This window comes from Aquila chrysaetos, chromosome 7 (genome assembly GCF_900496995.4).
Source record: "Aquila chrysaetos chrysaetos chromosome 7, bAquChr1.4, whole genome shotgun sequence".
NCBI lineage: Eukaryota > Metazoa > Chordata > Aves > Accipitriformes > Accipitridae > Aquila > Aquila chrysaetos.
Window position 1 is genome coordinate 15,182,075 of NC_044010.1, and position 23,146 is coordinate 15,205,220.

The following is a 23,146-nucleotide window of genomic DNA, read 5'->3' on the forward strand; positions in this document are numbered from 1 at the left end:
TCCAACGAGATCTGGTTGCTCAGAGCCCTGTCCAACCTGACCTTAAATGTTTCCAGGGATGGGGCATCTACCACCTCTCTGGGCAACCCATTCCGGTGTTTCACCATTCTCATTGTAAAAAATTCCTTCCTTATATCTAGTCTAACTCTACCCTCTTTTATTTTAAAATCATTACCCCTGGTATAGATACCTCCTGATTGTATAAGAAGTACCTGGTATCAGGACTACCAGCTATCTGAGTCACCACAAAAAACTCTGGTCCTTCCTAGGATAGAATAAAATGTATTCTGAGAACAAAAAAAATCATTTGTCCCAGAGCAAACATACTTTAATCTCTAACTGTTTTCTCTCTCCCTCTCTATTTTTCTCTCTCTGTCTTCTAACTAGCTTTTTATGGAAGACTTTGTTTTTTGTTTTTAATTAATGATTCAAAGCATTCTTTTTTTCTGGAGGAATGTTTTTTACTGTATCACCTCAGAGGCCTTTGTGCCTAAAGGAATTTGTAAAATATTGAACAATTTACGGCTGTTAGGCAGTGCAGTGTTTTCATGCTGTTGCTTTCTTGTGCAGGGCTTGTTCTAAAACCAAGGGTATTTTCCATGTCAGCCTTCCCATCATTAGGAAAAAAAAATCTGAAAGGGAACTAGTTGGCTTGTTCCAGGAGGAACCTAAAGGGCAAACTAGCATGTGTGCAGTGTGGACTAGTGGTTGGGCCAAACAGAGTGATAAATGTAAGCACATGATGATTTTTAATCCAAAAGAAATGTAGGCTTTTGTATGCCTCAAATAAATTGTATTAATGTCGTGGTTTAACCCCAGCCAGCAACTAAGCACCACGCAGCCGCTCACTCACTCCCCCCCCCACCCAGTGGGATGGGGGAGAAAATCGGGAAAAAAGAAGCAAAACCCACGGGTTGAGATAAGAACAGTTTAATAGAACAGAAAAGAAGAAACGAATAATGATAATGATAACACTAATAAAATGACAACAGCAATAATGAAAGGATTGGAATGTACAAATGATGCGCAGTGCGATTGCTCACCACCCGCCGACCGGCACCCAGCTAGTCCCCGAGCGGCGATTCCCCGCCCCCACTTCCCAGTTCCTGTACTGGATGGGACATCCCATGGTATGGAATACCCCGTTGGCCAGTTTGGGTCAGCTGCCCTGGCTGTGTCCTGTGCCAACTTCTTGTGCCCCTCCAGCTTTCTCGCTGGCTGGGCATAAGAAGCTGAAAAATCCTTGACATTAGTCTAAACACGACTAGCAGCAACTGAAAACATGAGTGTTATCAACATTCTTCTCATACTGAACTCAAAACATAGCACCATACCAGCTACTAGGAAGACAGTTAACTCTATCCCAGCTGAAACTAGGACAATTAACAATAAAAAATTAAAAATTTTAGAAATGCTAGTAGAATACCTGATTAGGTATTTTATACATTTGAGGACTGTGAAAAATTAATTGGCCTGAAACCCTGATCCTGATGAAACAATAACTTTAATTTCTTTACTGTAGGCAGAGATGGTGACTTTCTTGTATTGCCAGATCTGCTGAATTCTCACATTCTTTCTCCTCTTCCCACATCCACAAAATCTGTCTTTAACTTTTCAGCCTCAAATCATGCTATTTTGGATTTGCCACCAGATGGGATTTAGACCCTGAGCTCCATTCTTTCCAGAACTCCAAAGCTCAAGAGAGGGGTCCTGAATCATTGACTCTGATAGAGGTCCAGTATTGTTTCAAGCACATGCTCTGATTTGTGCCACAACAGAGAAGCTGTCCCTAGGATTTTTAGAAATACATTGAATTGCCAATGCAAAATGGAGATTTTTTTTTTTTTTTGTTAGAATGTTTGATTTTTTAACAATAGTAAATTAAATTTCTGGTTGAAAAAAACAAATGAGACGGCACATATCTCATATTTAGAAACTAAATCTTGCTGGATCTCTCCCCACGTCTGTCTAGTCCTACTATTCATTCAGTAGTAGTCAGCACTGGATACCTCAGAATGTCTCACTTTAATGTTGAAGTATTTCCTTACTGTGTTTTTTATTTTCAGCCATTTGTTCCTCACATTTGACTTCGGCCTATCTGATTTCTCTAATGTATGTGCCCAGAAGCCCCAGAGACTTTACTTTCCCTCTGCATTTCCTAAACAAGAGCCACATCCTTGCTCAGATCTCAAACTGCTTGCACAGGCTTTCCGTTCATCCACTGGTCAGGGAGCTAATGTTAGGGGCAACACTTGGAAGAAGGCTTTTCAAGCAAATACATTCCAGAGAGTTTTATATTCTTATGCTAGTGATGGCATTAGTTTTCCCTTTTAAAAGTCCTTTTTAAGATTGCCTTTCCATTGCCTCCCCCCTAGACTGGAGCCCGTCAGCTCACTGGAGCACAGGAACTGCAGCGCTTCTGAAAATGTAAAGGTTACCGTAATTAGACTTTATATTTTTCTTTCCTATTGTTCTTAAGTACTGTTGTTTACAATGCCTTGTAAATCCATCTGACAGCCAGTTCCTGTCTATTAGAGCTCCATTTCTCACCGTCCACACTTATCTATCTTGCAGCTACTCACTATTATCTGTCTAGGTGTCTTTCTGTCACTTTTTTATCTTTCAGTCCGCTGGAAGGTCCGTGGCCTGATAGATGTCAGATTGAAATAACTAAAGCATGTAGCTAAGAGACAGAAGTGAGCTGTCATTAGGGCTTCCAGCCCTTTTATACCAAATACACAACCCTTTAAAAGATTTTGGAGAAATTTGCTCAAAGAAAAGAATGGGCAACAGAGCTGGAAGATTCTCTCTGCCTTTCATCCTCTTGCACTGTGACTAAAAGGTCTGCACCATTTCTTCCAGTCTGCCCAGTGAGGAAGTGAAGAAGCCTCAGGATATTTCCCTTCAGCACAGAAAGGAGAAAAAGTGCAAACTCCTCCTCCACATATTTGAGTGAAGAACCCAGAGAAGACCTGAGACAGGGCATGGATGTAAAGAGTAGATGGTGGGGACAGAACTGACACCAGGCTGGATGCAGAAGGGATTTCTGGGCATGGTGTTATAGCGAGGAAGCTGGAATGATGCAGTTAGACACTTTAAATGTCATTTTGGGCATATAATCTGAGTTAAGCATGAAGAGTAATGAGAGTGAAGAGTTTATCTGGATAATATGCTTCTGGGTACATGTATGAGACATGCTGCAGTTTTAAAATCAAATCACCACTTTGACTAGTCACATCAGTTGCAGCTACAATGTGTTTGGAGAGTTTTGACACCCAGATGTTATAATATACTATGTAATCATCTGCTGGGATAAGTAATAAATCCTTTTCCTTGTGTTATGCTACCCATTTTTTAAAGTATATTTTTGTCAAAATGAACTGATTGAGCAGACAGGCAGAGAGAATGAAACATACTGAAAGACAAAACAGCCAGCCCAGTTAGATAGGTACTAAGCTCCCCTGTGAGTCTTAGCAGTGCTAGTGGTTTACATGTTCCTGTTGCACGAGCACTTCCTCACCCCCTTGCTTATCAGCTTTAACTATCAAATGGAGTATGGCCCCATACATGATACAGCCACGTTCGTCCCTGTGATTACAGAGCTACTAATCATCCCTGCACTGGACAGATTTGGGTGGTGCATAGTTGGCAGATATGAGACCATGCACTGGACAGTGTAGAGACAACAAAAGACTCATTTTAGCTATATGAATGCTGACCATGTTGTCTAACAAATGAGATTCTGGAAAAAATGCTATGTACTTCTATGATTAAATGCAACACTCTTAATAGGTACACACAAAGAGATGAAATAAGGTTGCAGGAGCTTACTTGGCTTTGCAATCCATCGTAATTGTTTTTTAAACTGAGTTTTTCTGTCTTGCATAATCAAGAATAGTCCTGAGGAGAAACACAGGGTCATATACCAATATGCACAGATGATGGAGAGGGCAAATGAAGAAAGAAAAAGCAGGAAACGACAAAAAAGATTCAAGAACCTGCACAACAGAAACAATACATGTTAAAGCTCTTATTATTTACAACTTGAACTTTGCCTTAAGAGAAAGCTGGATAAATGAGAAAAGAACAGAGATCAAGGGACATGCTGCATTTAATGTAGGATAGCAAAATGCTGTAAAAAATTTAATTATTAAGTGTCCCTGATTACTGTCTTCTCACTGCCTAGATAGTGTTTTATGGTACCTTTTACCTGCATGTGAAGAGTCTGTGTATGCGCATACACATGTGCTTATATATGTGGTGTTCACTGCACTGTGCCTTTATTGATTTCTACAGGGATCACTTCGAGCAAAAATAAGTATTTCCATCATTTTGCCTCACCTGCCTCTCTGTCAGTTTTTAACAAATCCGCATTTTCCAATTATACTTGTCTGTCATTTGACATTTTTATCTGACAAGTAAATTAAGGTCATCAGGAAGTTTCAGGCTTGAAAGCCCCCTATAGTGATTTGGCTACTTGGAAAAAAAATCCTAATGTTTTGGACTCTGGAACCTCTGCCAACACAGTAAAATACAAACAAGAGAAAGAGAATGATCACTTTTTAAGTACGTACAATCTCAGCTAAAAATCATGTTGCTTAGAGGTGGAAAGAACTAAGTCAGTCCAGAATTTCTCCCCTTCATGAATCTGACTCTGGTTCCTGGTAGAAAACACATGTTATTAGACTGATAGATTGCATTCTGTTAAACACCAAGAAATAGCAGATCCGCTCAGCAGGAATGATCCAGGACATGTGACTTTCTTCATCATGATAGCTGCAGAGTGCTTCTTTGGACCATGGAATCAGTCTGTACATTTGCACCTTAATTCATGAGGTTGGGTTGTCTCCTTGGCAATGAATGTCTGTTGAAGAAAACCACAGCTAATTTATCTGAGCCTGTGCTTTGCTTTTCTCCTGCTGAATTTAGGACAAGAGGAAATGGCCTCAAGTTGAGGCAAGGGAGATTTAGGTTGGGTATTAGGAAAAACTTTTTTACTGAGAGGGTTGTCAAACATTGGAATCGGCTGCCCAGGGAAGTGGTTGAGTCACCATCCCTGGAGGTATTCAAAAAGCGAGTGGACAGGGTACTTCAGGACTTGGTTTAGTGGGCTTGGTTAATGGTTGGACTCGATGATCTTGAAGGTCTTTTCCAACCTAAATGATTCTATGATTCTGTGATTCTATGAATTCACTATTTTTGCACACCTCTTTTTCCTATTAAAAAAAAAAAAGAGGGCTGCAGTTTGTCCTCTCCCTTCCATTGCAGAGACACGTCTAAAACCTCCTCCTCCATTTACAACTTCAAACTGTGCCTGGCTGTAACAGTCTTTGCAACATGTAGCACAAGCCCCCCTAGGCTGAAAATAGTATTCAGCGTGTGATTTGGAGAGCCTGTTATTATTTGCATTGTTATTTGTGTGGCATGATATTTATTATGTTGTATTTTTCCAACTAAATCTGACACTGTGGAACGTAACACAACACAGAGCTAGAATCCATTCCCATAATATCACTAGATGCCATTTTGGAGATTAGCCATTCAGTGAATATTTGCTACATCATTTATTGGATGATTTAACTTGTCTGTGGAGAGCTTATGACCACAGATACTGAATACCTTGTAATTTACTGCCTGTGCATATCTCCACTAAATTATATGGACAGAAACCTAATGGCAAAAAGAAGTTGGTTTTGCTGAAAATTTAACTTAAACTACTATTGTTTTTATTTCGTTTACTACTATTACAAAGCCAGTTCACACTGCTAATTTCTAAACCAACTCACAAATATTATTTAGAAGCCAAATGTTTTTCTTGGAAACAGCATTTTATGAGGCTTTGGGCAGCAATGTGTGCATTGTATTGGGCTTCATCAACTGCAAAGTGAGACAATATAGCCTGCCGAGCTTTCTAGGCAGCAGTCTAGGTGATTTCCCTAAGATTTAATCATCTGGTGCCTAAAGAGAGCTGAAGATTTTGCTTATAGAACAGTTTGCAAGTTTACAAAATCAAAGCTGCTTTCCTGATAAATCTAAAGTATATTTGATTTCCTACATTTATTACTGTTGTCAGAGGTCATTGAATAGAATTATTTATTCTCCTTTCAGAACAATGTTATGTTTCTCATGGAAACAGACAGTAAGAATTAGGTAAGCGTCATGTGGTCAAAATGTTCAAGTGTAACTGAGTTTAAGAAATAAAACTTTGGAGTCACAAGACAGGAGATAGAGAAAAAACTGAGCCTAATTCTTTTTCTGCTCATGTAGTACTTGGACAGTGAGGACCAACCAGACTGTAAGTAGGTACTTTGTCAATGTAAGGGTTTAATATTATACAGAATAAATTAATAAAAAGAGCAAGTGTCTAGAGACCGGATAATTTCAGGTGACCTTTTTTAACTCCTAAATGTCCTACAAAAAACAGAGAGAAAAACATGAGGCATAAGAAAATCAATATTTTTTTTCAACTACAGTGTTACCAATCACCAAAGCATGTTATAGGTAAAACTATATACATTCCGTGACAATAAAACTAAACACCAGACATACAGAAGTGTGTGAGGCTACACATTAAGTGTTCTTTTTCTGCTTGCTTTCTCCTGAAGCCAGTTTAATATCTCTTACATACATAGCACTGCTGCTGACTTCACTGGGACAGTTGGATGGAAAGAAGTTCTGAATTAGATGCAGGATTAAGCTAAATAAAGCTAAAGAAAAAATATGTTCTAGTTTTGTGTCGAAAATCCTGTCATATTCAAACTTTAGTAAATTGCAAATGTCTGATAATGCCAGCTCCTCCTTTTAAAAACCTGTAAACATCTTCTCCCCTTCATCCTAGTTGGGACATGGATTATGGTTTTTCACTTCACAGGCGCGTTCGCATCTGATGTCCTTCTAAGCACCAAGGAAACAATTACAGAGTAATTGCAACATTTGACCAGTGAAATGTTATCACCCATTCTGCAAGAACCCTGGGTGATGGAGCTTTAACCTCTTTTCTTTGTGCTTCTCTTTCAGCTTCTGATATGGCTGCAGAGCAGGGACAGATTCTTGTAATTGCCACTGCTGCTGTTGGTGGATTCACTCTCCTGGTCATCCTCACTTTGTTCTTCCTGATCACTGGGAGGTAATTAACACCACAGTGTTCTCATTTACTCAGGGTCAGAGTCATCCAAAACTAAGAATTTAAGAATAATAGTTAAGTCATTAAGCCACATTTTCAGTGCTAAAATAAGGGTTATACATAGCAGGGTCAATGTCCTCTTTGTTCAGCACTGCTCATACTCACAGTTCTATTGTGAGTGTTGTTTTTCATTAAAAAAAAAAACAGTTTGGGGAGCTAAGCAATTATGTGAAATCAGGAAATAGCTTGGCTATTTTAAAAATAAGTTTCTGGACCTCTTGCTTGCAGAGCGAGAATTTAAAAATACAATGTACTTGCACCCTCAAGGCTCTGACATTAGAAGACAAAAAAACACAGTATTTTTTACAAAATCTCATAACTGTCAATTGCAAAGTTTTGGAGGGTGTAACCTTAGGATTTTTGATGTCTTGGGGTTGGCAATATAGCTTGCTAAAGGCACTTGAGTGGACAATTTTTTATTACTTTTGCTATATTAAATTTGTAGGAAAAATCATACACAATTATGTATATATTTTATATGCACTTTTCTGCATCTATTAAAGTAAAATACAGGAATTATGTAATGAAATTAAACAAAGGAAAACTTTACTTCAAAATACTAGAATGATTCTACTGCCTGTGATATCACTGGTGAACAGAAAATAGCTTCCTGAAGGTCCTGTTTTATTGCTTTTTTGGTTTTTTTTTTTTAGATTGGATTGAAGATATCCCAATTAAATCTACATTACAGCAGTACTGTTGCCCTGGCAGGGGAATTCACCAGTCTGGACAATGATTATTTTTTATAACTACCCTGATTCTTATACTTACAGTTCTTTTAGTACAGTGCTGATTGTCCACCTTCCTTGAGTTGATGTGTTGATCAGGATCAAATAATGACATTATGCAAATTGGATGAGAAAGCATTTTGATTTGAGTGGCCAGATGCCGTGCTCAATTACACACTGAAGGTTTTAAGGGAACTCACAAATTCTCGTTGGACATGCTAAAAAACACATGAAGAGGTCAGAACATCAGTCCTTGCCGGAGCTCAGATTCCCCCAGGCATAGCTGCTTCCATGGTGCCTTGTTTCCTTTTTCACTGAGCCTCCAGGTGCTTCCTTTGTGGTTTCAGGACTTCACCTGCTTCCACCAGGAAGCAAAGGAGAATTTAAAAGGGCAAAGTCATTATGTCCCCATCTACTCTGTGAGATATCTGTGGCACTGCAGTGCTGCCATGGATCAAGAAAGCCTAAAACCAGGCTGATACTCTGCAGAGGTATGGGTCTTCGAGCAGAGGAGTCGGGCTCATAGCTCCTGCAGTATGCTCTGTAGGGGAGGTTGTGTGGGCTCTGGCCCCTCTTTACCCTTTTCCCCTTCCCTCCTTCAGATGCATAAAACAGCTGGTGGAAGAGCCTCCATGTGAGGAGGGTTCTTCATGGAGTTTCCTTCTTGCCTGGCTCAGGGACAGAAAAAATCCAGAGTTGGGATAGGATTCTGCACTATTCCTGTCCTGGTTTACAGCCTGTGTTTACACTTAGAGATGTTACACTGACTCCTCTGAATGTGATAATGGTCATCACAGGCAGGGCTGATACCTATAGACAGTGCTGCACTTTCAGATTTGTAATTAAGTTTCTGTTTTGTTGGTATAGCATTACCTCTAATTTGAAAAGAAAGTGAAGTCCTATCATTGTAGGCTGGAGGTTTTATTTGCAGTACCCCAGCAACCAAATATGGCACTACAGTAGCTACCGTTATGTGAATTACTTTCAGAAGAGAGAGGAATTATTCAGACAGACAAACTTTCAGAGGAAATGATTGTGTAGAATCCTTACATGGAATCCTGAAACATAACTCCAAGGCTTCCTTTAGAAAAAACTCACTAAACTCAGGAATGAAAAAAAATACGGAAATGGGTTTCCTTCTGTGTTTATTCCTCCTGTTAGCTAATGTTAAGGATATCAGAGATTCTCTTAGCTTTCTAACATCTTACTCAATGGGACTATTTCAATTATGTAAGATATGAATTCATTGTGAAGTGCTGCTTAAATGCAGTGATAAGAGTGTATTGCACAGAAGACAGAGCAAGAAAATTTTGAATAAATACTCAGTGTACTCTAGGACTGGAGGCAAATTTCTGTGTGAAAAATGGGATTGGTACCCTACAGATGTGCTCTGCTTCACTGTTTAGAATTCGCAATTCAATGAGCTGTCGAGTCGCAGGGCTGCTGATGAGTCTATTCATAGTGGAGAGGCTGGGTTAAACGAGCACCTGCCTCTGCACTTCACTGAGTGATTATCCACCAAGCGCAAGCAGGAAGTGCGGCTGTCAATTGCAGATAGAAAAATGAAAACGACAGAGATTTCGAGGCGTGGGATATGCAGTGAGGCGGAGGTCTTGGCTAAATTCCAGGAAATGCGATGTTAAAGCTCAGTGTGATTTATTCCTATCATTACAGAAATTATTCTTCTCCAATTGTTCTGTAGCCAACACTAACAGGGAGTGGGGAGCTGGAGCTGGAAGACTCCTCTGCTGGTGATTACTCACTGGCTTCTGTAGTCAAACTTTGGGGCCACATGCATGCTTAGGAGGATTAGACGGGGTTAAAGCCTTGTTTCTTTGACTGTTCCCTTGGGCAGACACTTTAAGTGTAAGAGCTTGTGTCCGGTGTGCTTGGCAGTTGGCACCTTACAGACCAGTTGTTCAGGTCCTAAAAATGGCACTGGCATGCTTAGTGGTCCCAGCAACTGGTGTACAATCTAAAGATTTCCACAGAAGCTGAGAATCCACTGGTTGCTATTTCCCTCCATAAAGATACATAACCATGACAGCTTCAGAAGTTTCTGCCCTTCAGGTGTTCATCATCACCTCTGTAGCAACGAATGAATTTGTGAGTGTTCCTACTCCGCTTCAGTAGTTTAAATGAACCACTGAAATGAGGTGGGTGTGTTCACATATTTCTCATATCTCCATTGTTAGTATTTTACTGGATATGCTATCTACAATTATAGCTTATTTTACTTTTTAAGGCTCGTCACAAACACACAGAGGCCAGTCATTTTTTTCAAGCTGGTCTTGGAACCAGATGTCTGTAAACCAAAGCAGATGGCCACACACACTGCTGTTCTCCTCTGGGGACAGTGCGCCAACAGCCCTTAGCCCTTAGCCTAGCCCATAGACCAAAAGATTTCCCTCTAAATCATACTTCTTAGGCTGTTCAGTGAGTGAGAAAGAGCTTTAAGACCAAGAGCAAATATTTTGCTTTTTCTTGACTGAAACAGTTGCTCCTATCATGTGACACTCTAAATCAGCATTAACAGTCCTGCAAGTAGGCAGCATTCAGGCTGGGGGACATTTCATTACAGGGAACCTGAAAGCTTGCCATGTGGCAGTTTTCTCCAGCATACCCTTGCATTGTGAGGTGAGGATGCTAACAATTCATGAACATCCACAGTTTTGTGTTGTTTGCCAAGGATTTGCAATTTTATAGCAATCATACAGGCACATGCTAAATCATCGTACTCGCATAGCAGGCTACATATTGTTTATCCTATATGATAGCTGCTATCTTAGAAGAAATAAGAAGTCAGTGCCTGGCTCAGACTGCATCGAGCTACTCAGGAAAAAAAAAGTGGTCCTGATGTGAAAAAACATTTTCTTTTTTTAGGAAACATGGTGAAGTCATAGAAACTATTATCTTATGATTTTTTGATGAGCTTTTTTGACCCACTGGATATGAAAGTTAATAGGATAAGGTTTAATTAGCACAAACCAATGTATGCAAACAAGAATGCAAGGAAGTAATAATTTATTAAAGTATTAGGACTCTTTGGAATCTATTCATAACTAAAAATATATTCCAAATGCAAAGATTTTGGCTTTCATAAAAGTGTGGATAAAACTTAATGTACATTTATTTTATGCATGACAAGTATTTTAATTAAAACCTCACTTGTTTTTCTTAAAAGGTGCCAATGGTACATAAAGGCCAAAATGAAATCTGAAGAGAAAAGAAGGGCTCATTTGCAAAATGGACATTGTAAGTCATTCAACCCTGTGTTACATAGTATCTATATCATGTTTTAAATGAAGACTGTTCATGGTTTCCTGTACAAATTTTGCCCTTGATGTTTTAATCTGGCCAGCTGAATAGCTCCTTATTGTCTGCACCATTGAGGGTGTCTATTTTTATTTGTATGTCCCCTTGAAGAATTTCACTGAATTCACCCTAGTTAATAAGGTTTTTTGGTATTCTATTAATAATATTTATCAGTTTTTCAGGTATATTTCTTTGAATTTCTCTGCTGGTCTGGACCATATTGAACTTCTGCCTCAAAATTCCTCTCTTGGTGACTATGTGCCTTATTTGTATCCAGTTCTCTTTGGCTTTAGGGATCTACGCTTCCAGCCACACAAGAAATAGAAAGTGGAATGGGTTGCCTTCCCTCATGTTCCTGCTCACTGATCAGTACAGTGAGAGAAAAATCCTGGCAATCTCTCATTGGCAGTATATTAGTTTATGTAGTTCAGTTTAGCTACTCAGTTTAAATTACTAGTCTCACTGTTTTACAATTTAAACTGAGTAACAATTTGAAGTTTTTATTTATTCAAAAGGTATTATACAAAGGTTATTAAATTTTATATTTTTTGATCATTTTTTATCACATCCATGGAAATACTATGATCAAGACAAAAGTTAAGTCACCAGAAGTAAAATCATTTTTCAGGTGACACCACTATATCCAGCCAAGTGGCTATTTCTGTCAAGGAAAAGGGCACATTTCTCCATAAAGGATACTTCCTAGGAAGATTTGTCATTTGTTTCCAAACATGGTCAGAAAGGAAAGAACACAAAAACCTTCCTGCTGGAGAGTTTGATATATGCCTCTGAGACCGTGACTGAATTTGAGAAAAGCCTCACTCAGTGACTTTCTGGCCAGGGTTAATGATGACTGTATTTCATGGTGACACAAAGCTTCATCTCAGAGGCTTCTCATTCATTTGCAGTTATCTCAGCATCAGACTTGAGGGCGCAAGTCTCTACTCATGTATGTGCTCCATAGAAGCAAGGATAAAGAGAAATTACTGTGATTTAGCCCAGCAGCTAAGACTGTATTGCCAACAATACTCCCTCCTTTACACTGAGCACTCAGCACCTCCATAAGAAGTACCTCCTTCATGCTAGCAGCAATCTTTATCTGGCTGCTGACTACCTATAGATTTGGTATCCTGCATCTCAACTTGAAACAATATGTGGGGCTGCACAGTCTCTGCTGGGATCAGTATAAGGGTGACCTCTCCTGGACTGGCTGAAGCTGTTTAAAAAACAGCTCCGCTGCAAAACCTGCACTGTTAGCGTCACCTGTTCCTGTTCCCAGATTTGTCATGTCCACGCTTTATATCCTATGCTTCCACTGTGTGGAGAAGAAAACCATCTCTTGTTCATCCTTCCTCTCTTCCTTGGAAGTTTGGTGTGAGTCAGAGGAAGATTTCAGGAAATAAACTCTTTGAAGGGAGTCAGAAAAGTGTCCATGATCTTGCTGATAACATGACATCCCACGATGTCTGGTGTCCTCCCCATTTCTGTATGGTGCGTGTACTCTATCAGCAGTGGTCCAAATGGCTGTTGCACACCACTTAATGAAGCCCAGCCACACTCATGTGTTCAGAACATGTGTTCTTCACCTAATGCATTTAGGCTCGTCAGATAATGAGCTGCTTTAGACTCAGCCACTAAGTGATAAGAGGAAGAAAGCTGAGAGGTACTTAATTCTTTTAAAAGGGGTTCTCTTGACCAAGCTGCAGTACCCTCCTCTTATCCTGGTAAGTTGATGCATTACCTATGTCAACTTCTGTTAATGGATTGAAAGTTTTCCAGAACTTAATCACCACATGCCAGCAGCCTAAAAAAAATACCCATCCAGATAGTCCAGGAGAAACAACATAAGTTCTTGGACATGCTATACTCAAGAACACCAGGGATATTAGCCATGCCAGAAAATGATGGCTTGCTGGAGCCTGCCAAAGTAATCTGGCACCAACACACTATTGCCACGGCCATCTCCAAGGAAGCAGACAGAAATTATCGAAGCCTTGTAAATGCATTTGGATATTTTTGCTCTCGTCTTGCACCTGGGTCTCTGGTTGTTCCAGCTGATCAGAAGACAACAAAGCAGCACAGTCCTCCGGGACCCATCCTCAGAGAAAAGGATCTCAACCATTGGACCTGTTTGGCAAAAGGAAGTTCAGCCATCCACCCATAAATGAAAGGAGTGAATTAGAAAGCACTGTTTTCAAAGTAAAGGACAGATTGCCTAAATTGCCCAAGGAGCAGCAAAGGGGAATATAGACTGCTTTGGCAGTAATCACTGTTAGTCTTGAGGATCTGCTTTTCCCCATATCTTTGAGCCCTCACTTGGTGTCCCTGTAGACACCCTTTCAAGTGACCAGCTCAGAGCTCGTATTTTGTCTCATGACTTGCTGCATTTTCCAGATTTACCAGCTGTACTTGAACCATTCCTTAAGGATGTGAGCTAAGTGCAGAGACTCCAAGGAGCCTCTTCAGGCTAAAATACTAAATAGCATTTGGAAAGGAAATGCTTACAATAAAAAAAAAAAAAAGTAATTTGCCTTACCCAAAATAGCATTTTCCTTAAAACTTAGCTAGGGCTGTTATTTTTTCCTAAGGAGAAGCTTCCAAAAACTTTAATGTCCTCTTAATTTTCCTTCCTGAAATGCTATACCTCAGGGATGCTTGTGTTCAGCTAGGACAGAGACAAAACAGCATAAGAGTTGGATACTATCTTATCATTTGAATACCAAAGACTGTTTTCTAAAGGCCTTTGCCTTTTTGTTCCTGTGGGACAGGATAAACTCTGGGACCTGTGTAGCTAGCAAATATGACAGTAACTAGAGGCATAAATAACATTTAGAGAACCTAATACCCATATTTCCTCCATTCTTTATGCTAACACCAGTTATCAGTTATCATTGCAAGCTGAAAGGATGTTTGATGTAACAATGCACTGCAGCAGTCGTGAAGAAGTATCCATGCTTTCAGTCACCCAGAACATCTCAGGAGATTTGAGCAGGGTCCAGCAGGCCCTTACTTACAGTTTCAGCCAGTACTTTTGAATGCTTTTGCTAGTGTTGGGTTGGCAGAGGCTTATCCTCTGTCTATGGAGTTGTAACACCCAGCTCTTTAATGTCTCAGAAGCCTCACCTAAAAAAGCCACTTGAAGGATAAGAGGAAATGTTTAAGTCTGTGCTCAGTCAATCTTTGAAGACCTTGGTGCTGACAGCAAAGAGGGACAGCTCATGTGCATTCTGCAGTTGGCTTCTGTGAAACCAGTAGCAAGCATTAGTAATTTGGGGTCATTATCCTCTTCTATTGGGTTCTGGAACTTTAAATGTGGGAGATTTAATATATTATTTCCAATCCTTTCAATTGTCTAGTCAACAAAAAAAACAAAAACAAAACAAAAAAAAAAAAACAAAAAAAAAGAGAAAACCATGTTGTTACAGTGCATGAATGTCAAAGAATTCTTGATTTCTAGTATTCTCTCTTTTTTGCAGTACGTTTCCCGGGAATCAAAACATATATTGATCCAGACACGTATGAAGACCCATCTCTTGCTGTCCATGAGTTTGCAAAGGAGATAGATCCTTCAAGAATTCGTATTGAGAGAGTTATTGGGGCAGGTAAAATTATATCCACTTTAAAAAATGTCTAGACATGGAAAGGCTGCTTTTTTCAAGTCACCAGGCTAATGCAAGTGGTCAGGTATAGTACAAAATGTGGGCATATTTCTCTGATAGCACCAGTTCACTCTCAGATGTGGTGCAAATGAGCTATTGTATTTGGCTAATGTTCCAAATGTGGATATAGTCAAATAAGGAGTTCTTGAGAGGCAGATTCTCCGAAGTGATAGGCTTATCCCAAACTTTTTTAAGGCTTTATCAATTTTTTGGGTAGGGTTGGGTTTTTGGTTGGATTTGGGGTGGTTTTTTTGCTTTGTTCCAAATGTACTCAAAACACTGTGTCACTCAGCATTTGCCATAGTTAGTGTCACATATTCTTTGTCACTGAGGGGGAGATTAGATCAGAATCTCTTTCTAGGGGGCAGATAAGATCAGAATATAGAAGACTGAGAAACAAATATTCTCATATAGAAATTAGGAGGAGTACAAGGGGAAAAAGAAGAGGCTGGCTTGGGATGGGCTTCTCTGTAGCTGTGTGGAGAAGGATCATTGGCAGAGAGGGAAAAGAGGAAGATCTGATGAGAAGGTGTAGACAGTATGAAAGATGATGTGGAGCTGGGAAGTGGGATGGATTAGAAAAATAGCAGCAGGATCTCCTCTTACATCCCTGTTTATCTTTGTCCAAGTGCATGGTGGGGACAGAGAGGAATTAGACCTGAACAATTGTTTTAGACCCTGTTCTCATCTATGAGGTATTTGCCTTCAGTTGAGAACATCTCATTGGGGATGTAGGCCATTTCACAGCTGTTTGAAAATAAGTTTCAGAAGCTCATGAATCCTGTATGTGTATTGGCCTTTTTTTCTAAGGGAGATAACATGCCCCTTGTGTTTTCAGGGATCTTACCCTTTGCTAATGTGCTATGTTTATAGGCATGTCTATTCTGTGCATTAAGTGTTACCCTTTTGTCTTAGCTTTGGTTTAATTGTCAGGTTTTGCTATACAGGAAAGTGCTGTGCAAGTGTTGCCATGCATTCACTTCCAGAAAGCCTTTGTAGGGATAAAGGCTCATGGCTGCTGTCTAGAGTTCACTAGAGGTCCTGGTGGCAGCTCAGTGGTGACAGAAAACACACCTTTGTGGTTAACACAACAAAAGTGAAATACTTGTAAAGATCAAAGTCTTGTAAAACCATTTTTTGTAACTTGTGTTCTGACTATCTAAGGCAGGTAACATTTCATTATTGACCAGGTTCTGAGACTGTTTGCTCTCTGTTTTATTCAGCTGTAGTTTACTGAGGACTTAGAGAGACAAGGCTAGAAAAAGGCCCTACAAACTTACCTAACTAGTGGATCTCAATGTATGGCTTGTGACCAACATGTCATTCAGAAGGCCCACCAACATTTCTCATGGTTATAACAAATTAAAACAAAAAACAGACTGACAAGGAGAGCCTGAAGTTCCTGTGGTGCATTACATCCTCTGCATTGTTACCTGCACACTGTCAAGTGTGGCTGGGGAGCATTAATCATTTCTCAGCCCCAACAGAAAGGGAAGGTGGGGTCTGTGTCAGAAATTTTGATGAACATAGGAACGGAATCCGAAGCTCTAATTCCAGCTCTGAAATTTAATTTCTTCCTGTGAAAGGCATTAACATTATACCCGTCTTCAGTTTACACAATATGGATATTTATCTGTGTCCTTAAGATATTAAGAGTGATTGAGTTTTGTAAATTGCTGTCTTAAAGGTACTTATAATACTGACTATGCAGATGTTTTGTCTTCACCTCACTGTAATTTTATTTCAGTAACATTAGTATGTTCCATACTCCAATGCCCATCTTCGAGCTATCCATTCTGGGCTTTCTTCAACAATGCTGTTTTATTACTTATTAAGTAAATGCCAACATACAAATGCTTTTATTTTGTACCTTATTTACTTTCTCTAGCTTTAATGACATCAAGAAAAAAATGAAAGAATTCACAATACAACAGATTGCAAAAATCAGAGTTACATCTTGTAGAGGGGGTCAGTGGAAAAAATATTATTTTAATTTGCTCATAGTGAGCCCACCAAAGAACTTGTGCTAGCAAGTATTGTCAGGAAAATTACTATCAGAAGACATAATGCACTGTGATCCTTCTTTTTTATCTTTGTTTCATATATCTTAGTCGCTCGAGAAAAGAGAGGTATATTTCAGTTGAGATCCCTCATTTAATGATATATTAATACACTGATAGCAATGGAAATGTCTCCAGTGTTGCTAAAAAGTGTTTTATGCACTAGAAAATGTCATGCAAATAATATAACAGAAATAAAACCAGGCCTGTTCACAAACAGGGGAGAGAAAGTATCAGCCTGAAAGTAAGAGAGAAAATTCTGTTTCATGCTGCAGTCCATATCGCTAGAGTACTTTAGAGTTTACCTGATTGCTTAAGCTAGATAATATGTAGCTGGCACTGTGCTCCATTGGAATTATGAGCTTGAGAAAGCCCCCAGAGGGCTGACTTCTGCAGAAAGCATTCTATCTGATTTCTTTTATTTCTTCCTTTTCTTAGATATTGATGTCTTAGATTATAAAGAGTATTGAACTACATTCAGCACTGGTATAACTGCTAATTTCAAAGCAGTTGAAAACGACAGACAAGGATTGAGTTTATTGATTTTAGTTCAGATGAAAATTGTGTCCTTATTCTCAACTTAATTCATTTATGAAAATTCTTTACTCAGCTTCTCTCTCCCTTTTCTTGTATGTGTGGGAGTGAATTTTTGCCTGCTTTAACATAGTTTATTTTTATATTTTTTATCTTCTAGAATTACTTGGGTAGTCTGCCATCTTCAAAGATATTTGCCTAGCAAGACTTGCAGACTGGTTGCAATCAAATTTTAACCCATTTCCATGCAGGCAAGATACAGGCTAAATACCATGCCTGAGGCACGGAGAGTGCAAATTCTCAGAGTTCTTCGATAGCTGCTAGGGGACATAGCATATCATTATAATTCACAGCAGTCCTAAAACTTTCTTTATGCCTTCTCTCTAATTCTGTATTAAACGTTGCAACTGGATATAAAATGGATTTCTTATCATAGAAGAATTATTTTTAGAAGATGTTTACAATTTTCATCTAAGTGAAATGAAAAATTAAAATCTTTTACAAAATGAAATATTAAAATCTTTCAAGTGAATTAATAGATGCTTTTCTTAAATTTGTTTTGTTTGAACATTTTATTTTGATCAATTATTTTCATTTTTAATTTCTGTAACTTTAATTTTTAAAAAACAAAATTTCTTTCCATTCAAAAATTAAAAATTTTCATTTTGAAAATGTCAAAGTGGAACATTGCAAATATTTGAAATTTTTTTCCTAGCATTTCTGGTTAAGAAATTTTTCAAACCGATCTTTTCCCGAAAGCAATTTCCAATTTGATTTTTCAATGGAAAAAGTCATGTCTAAAAGCTCTTGACAATTCACTAGTTGCAGTGCAGATGGCTTTGATACTCAAGGCAAGTGTTTTTTCTAGTTTCTTTTTTCAGCTTACCTAATTCTGTACCAAAGTTATCTTTTAAAGTATCTGGTAATTATAATCTTGGATGATGGGAATTCGAAATGTATGTTATATTATTTGCTGCTGAGTAATCTATCTGAGGATGATACCATCAAATCAGAAGTAGTATTTTCAACTAAAGCTACTGATGATCTCATTTCTGATTACAGCACTGTTAAAAGTTAAAATCTCCTAACCGCTCCACTTACCTCAGATACACATGTAGACTTGAAAAACAAAGACTTCCTATTTATTATTTTTGTCCTATCTTTCAGTCTCTGCTTAGAAATGCAAAATCTAAGAGCCCCTGAGTGTATTTACCTACTTGCACTCTATTGTACAGGTACATCTGAATGCTGCACAAGACAATGGGATTTCTCTGCAATCATTTATTAGACATGTTATACAGACAATTTGGTCTGCTCCTTTGGTGCCAAGTACAGTAACATAAGGGTATTACTACTTGATGTAAAAAAAAGAGAGCAAATATCTAATACTGTTGTTTACACACTGACTGCTCCACATAATGATGTTTTTCCATCAGATACTAAAAACAGGTTCAGAGAAGGTGGCAACAAATGGTCAAATTGAAAAAGTAGCAAGATCTTCAAGTAGTAACAGCAGATTGGAAAATAGCCTTTAGTAGTTACAAAGATCAAGATGACACTTGGCCTGCAACAGTCAAAGACATTATAGCCAAAATAAAAAGAGAATATCTATACATTTAGCTGTAGATTTAATAAACATTCCTATTGCAAGGTCATATCATTAGGCATGTAATAAGAAGAAATGCAAAGCAGCAACAATTTAAGGCAGGGTGCTGAGCTCACGAGATTACTTTGAGAAAAAATAAATTAGTGCAATCTCTTGTTAAAATCCTTTTTCAAGTCCTCCAAATGGACATTTACCGAGCTGATGTTTTTGAATGCAGCCGCTATATTCTATGGAGCCAGTTAATTGAAACTTTGGTCTCAGGTCTCCCAGTCTTCCCCTGTGGCATGCTTTTGGTGTTCTAGTACATCTGCAAAGTCTCTGAATTACTATCATTCCTTCTGGTGCTTTGGTGTAAATAAAGCAAGTAAAATACAGACTTTGCAAAGTCCTTTCTAAATTATTCATGCTTTACTTACTCCATGTGTAGACACAAGAGATCTGCATGAAAGTAACCATATCTGCACATAAATCCAGATTCAAGATGGATATGTAGTCAGGTTACTTCGCCTGAGTGGCTTCCCATCATCACCTACCTTACATCTGGTTCATCTGAGGGAAAAAAAAACCCTAAAATACTGTTTTGTACACCTTTTGATTGAATGAAAGATTATCGAGGTTAATAGCTGTTAATGGTCTCTTTTGTTAGTCTTCGAGTAACTTCTGCTGATATCTTGGTTCAAACTGGAGGGTAAAGGCAGTAGGGGGAACAGTTTACAAGCAAAATGGAAATTGCAGTTTGATCAAATATTCATAATAGCATGCAGATTACAATACCAAAGGCAAAACAGAACCTATTTGTAAGTGCTTAGCTTATGTTTCTCATCGTAACATCAACCAAATAAACCAGTATTAATTAAGTTCACATTCTAGCAATAGTTACTGTTTAAATGATGAAATTGATTAGTCCATTCCTTTTTATTTTATCCACTACTTATGACAAAGTTTTAGTATTGTTTAATTTCATATTGTATATTCTTGGATTCAAAACTCTTGGCCAAGTTTTTTTTATCACTGGTATTAAATATTCCATGAGATCTCCCATTGGTTCATTACAAAGATCACTGGGTGTCTATTTGTCAGTTCCCATGATTTGCCATCTATTCATTGCTGTAGATTTTCTTCAGATGGTCCCTTTCAGCCACTCTTCATATTGACCTTGCTGCACCTACTGACATGTTTTCATATCATTTGATTTTGTCCTGTCCGTGACACTTTTTTCTGCCCCATCACTTCTTGCTCTTTGGTTTAAGGCTTCAGCACCTCTTCATGGAAGGAATTCCCAGAGGTACTTTGTCAAGTCTGTCTTAAAAGTTACAATTATCCTCTTATTTTCTTTGTTAAAATGTTGAAACTCAAGGAAGAGGCCAACTCTTCGATTTTTCACAGAGAGTACACTATATTCTTTTTATAATCTAAATCTTCTGCCAGTTCTCCCACAAGTCTACTGACTAAAACTGGGGAAAATGAGTTGAGCTGTATTTGGTGCTGTGACCTTTCAGTTCTATCAGCAGCAACTCTCTGTGTTGTAAGAAAGACATTTGTTTTGATCCCATGTAGTAATACCAGACTGCATATCAGACTTTTAAGTGACTGACAATTCCTGTTGCATTTTAAATAACACATATGTTATGACTGAATGAGAAAAAGGATGCATGGTTTGCACAGGGTAAGTTTCTAGACTGCTCAATTAGCTTCTTTTTGTATAACATACAGTAAGATGTGTGCGATTTATATCATTAAACCAGGGATTATTTACACTTTATTGAAACTGAACAGGCAATGAATTCTATCTTTTTCTCTAGTTATCACCAGCTTTTTCCCTAGAGCAAGGAAAGGTGTTGACTTCATTGACATCTGGCTCTTAGCTTCTACTTATTACACATGCAGTCATGAACCTTTACTGCTGCAGGGTCAACATTTGTCTTGTTTATCTTCAAACTGGAGCAATGAGACTTAGATTTTAAAAATCCCTTTTGTTGAACACATTCCTCTTTGACTTTAAAAACATTCAAAATTATTTTTCTGAACAAAAGTGTAGAAAAAATACTCTGGGATGAAGTATTATCAAACTCTTTCTCAGTGTAAATAGCTGAATGCTTTAAATTATATCATTGATCTCCATCTAGTCTAAATGAGAACTAGAAGTTATTACACATACCTTAGGTTTTAAATGTAGTAACTGTCTGTTCTGTGAGCTGATGATCACTTACTATCTGTTTGACATCACGTCACAAAAAAATTGCTGTTAGTCTTTATGTTCTCCAGTTTATCAATCCCAATATCCAAGGGGAGTGAAATTACTTTCCAACTGTAAAAATCATGCATCCAAAAAAGGAGAAAGAAACAGGTCAGGGAGAAGACACGATGTTCCTTCCCCTGCTTTGGATGTTGTACAGATAATAAATCTTGGGATTGTAAGTCCTTCACCTGCCTCCTTCAGTTTAATTCATTTCAAAACACTTGGTGAACAGCCCTTTACAGTCCCTGAGGTATGAATGCCATTATTTATGAAATTCTGAAGTTGTAGTACTCTTGTATAATCTTACACTAGCAAAACGATTTGTTCTGTAACCTATGCTTTCAAAATTATTCTCAAAAATGAGATTTTGCAGTTCTGCAGGTTTATTGATCATGAAATCTGTTTAAAAATCTGGATATTAAGGCTCTAGTATTTTTGCTTTTCACGGTTTCATCAAGAGAAAGAAATTGGAAATTTTTCTCATTTTAGGTATTTAAGTTTGAAAAGCCAGTAAGGTGCAATAAGGTCATAGCTTTAGAGATGCATTCTAGCACTGCTGGATGTATCACGGAATAGATCGATATATCATGTCTCCTTCAAAACGTTCAGGTTTCATGACTTTGTTTTATGGTAGGACTTTAGAAGTCCAAATTAGCTACTGCTTTTTCAGTGGCAGTAGTCAGGCAAACAGACTTTTAAGGAGAGCCTTCTAAGAGCTAAAGGGGCAAAATCATATAGGAAAAATCCCTACCCAACTTCCCCTTTTGTCAAAAGATTCCCAGAACATTAATCTGATGACATATATTTTCACACATAAGCACACATCTTCAGGGAAGCACATGCTTTGATTTATTTTTAAAAATTAAGTAGAAATAAAACAAATGGGCGTTTTTTGGTAGAAGGAGGACCTAGGACACTTGGCTTTTGTTAGCTGTTTAAGAAGCTGCTAATGTATTCAGAGGTTATGTTCAGCATCTGTTAATTGTACTCTTGCACTTGATGATGTCTCTGTTTTGAAGTGAAAGACAAGCTATGAAATTGGTTTTTTAATCCCTCCACTCTTCCTAGATCTTATTGGCTAATAAAACCTTGTTTTGTTTTAGTGGAAGCGACAGAACCTAATAAAATAAAAGCTGTATGACAATATCCATTCTAATCCTACAACATCAGGGAGTTATAATTTTCTGAAATGAAGCTTCTGCCTTTAAGGTCTCTCTTCTAGATTCAGTTCATATCTGAAGACACACTGTTACAGGACAGAGCTCCCTTATTTTGTTTTCTTTTGTTCTGTTCTTAAGTTTAAGGAAAACTAATTCAGCCAGCACTCAGTAGAGGGGATAACAAATTATTTCCTCCAGTTAAATATACATCTATTTATGACTTGGTTCTTGTTTTTCAGCAGTTCTGATTCCAAAATGACTGGGTTAGAGAATTTAGTTTTGCTAAAAGTACCCTGCACTGAGAAGCGCTTTGAAATATTTTTGTGAACATTGTTTTTCATTTACTGAATTATGACCCATCAAAAACTGACCTGCAGGCATCCAGAGTATATTTGGTAGGGGCTTTAAATATTGAGTGGCTTCAAGATCAAAGGAAAGTTGTGATTTCCATAAAACCCAATTAGTAAATGTGTAAAGGGAATGCGAGGAGACATGCATTCTTCAAAGGCCTTTACATGCACAGGAAAACATCAGGTGAAGCAAGCTTTGACATTCCTCTTGTTACGCAACTCAGTCCTGATTTGCTGAAACTGTTGGTCTTTGCCTGTCTGAAGTCAAATATGTAATTAATTTTCAAGTAGGCATGTAAGTCCATTTAAATA

The 23,146-nt window shown here is 38.2% G+C and overlaps 1 protein-coding gene across 6 annotated transcripts in view; it reads left to right on the forward strand.

Annotated features, from left to right (window-relative positions):
- EPHA6 (EPH receptor A6) overlaps nt 1-23,146 on the forward strand; it is a 538,064-nt gene that overhangs the window by 387,627 nt on the left and 127,291 nt on the right. For all 6 annotated transcript variants that reach the window (XM_030019720.1, XM_030019722.1, XM_030019721.1 and 3 more), the window contains 3 exons: nt 7,018-7,126; nt 11,096-11,166; nt 14,703-14,828. In XM_030019720.1, the coding sequence (XP_029875580.1) occupies nt 7,018-7,126; nt 11,096-11,166; nt 14,703-14,828 (306 nt within the window). The remainder of the gene's footprint in view (nt 1-7,017; nt 7,127-11,095; nt 11,167-14,702; nt 14,829-23,146) is intronic.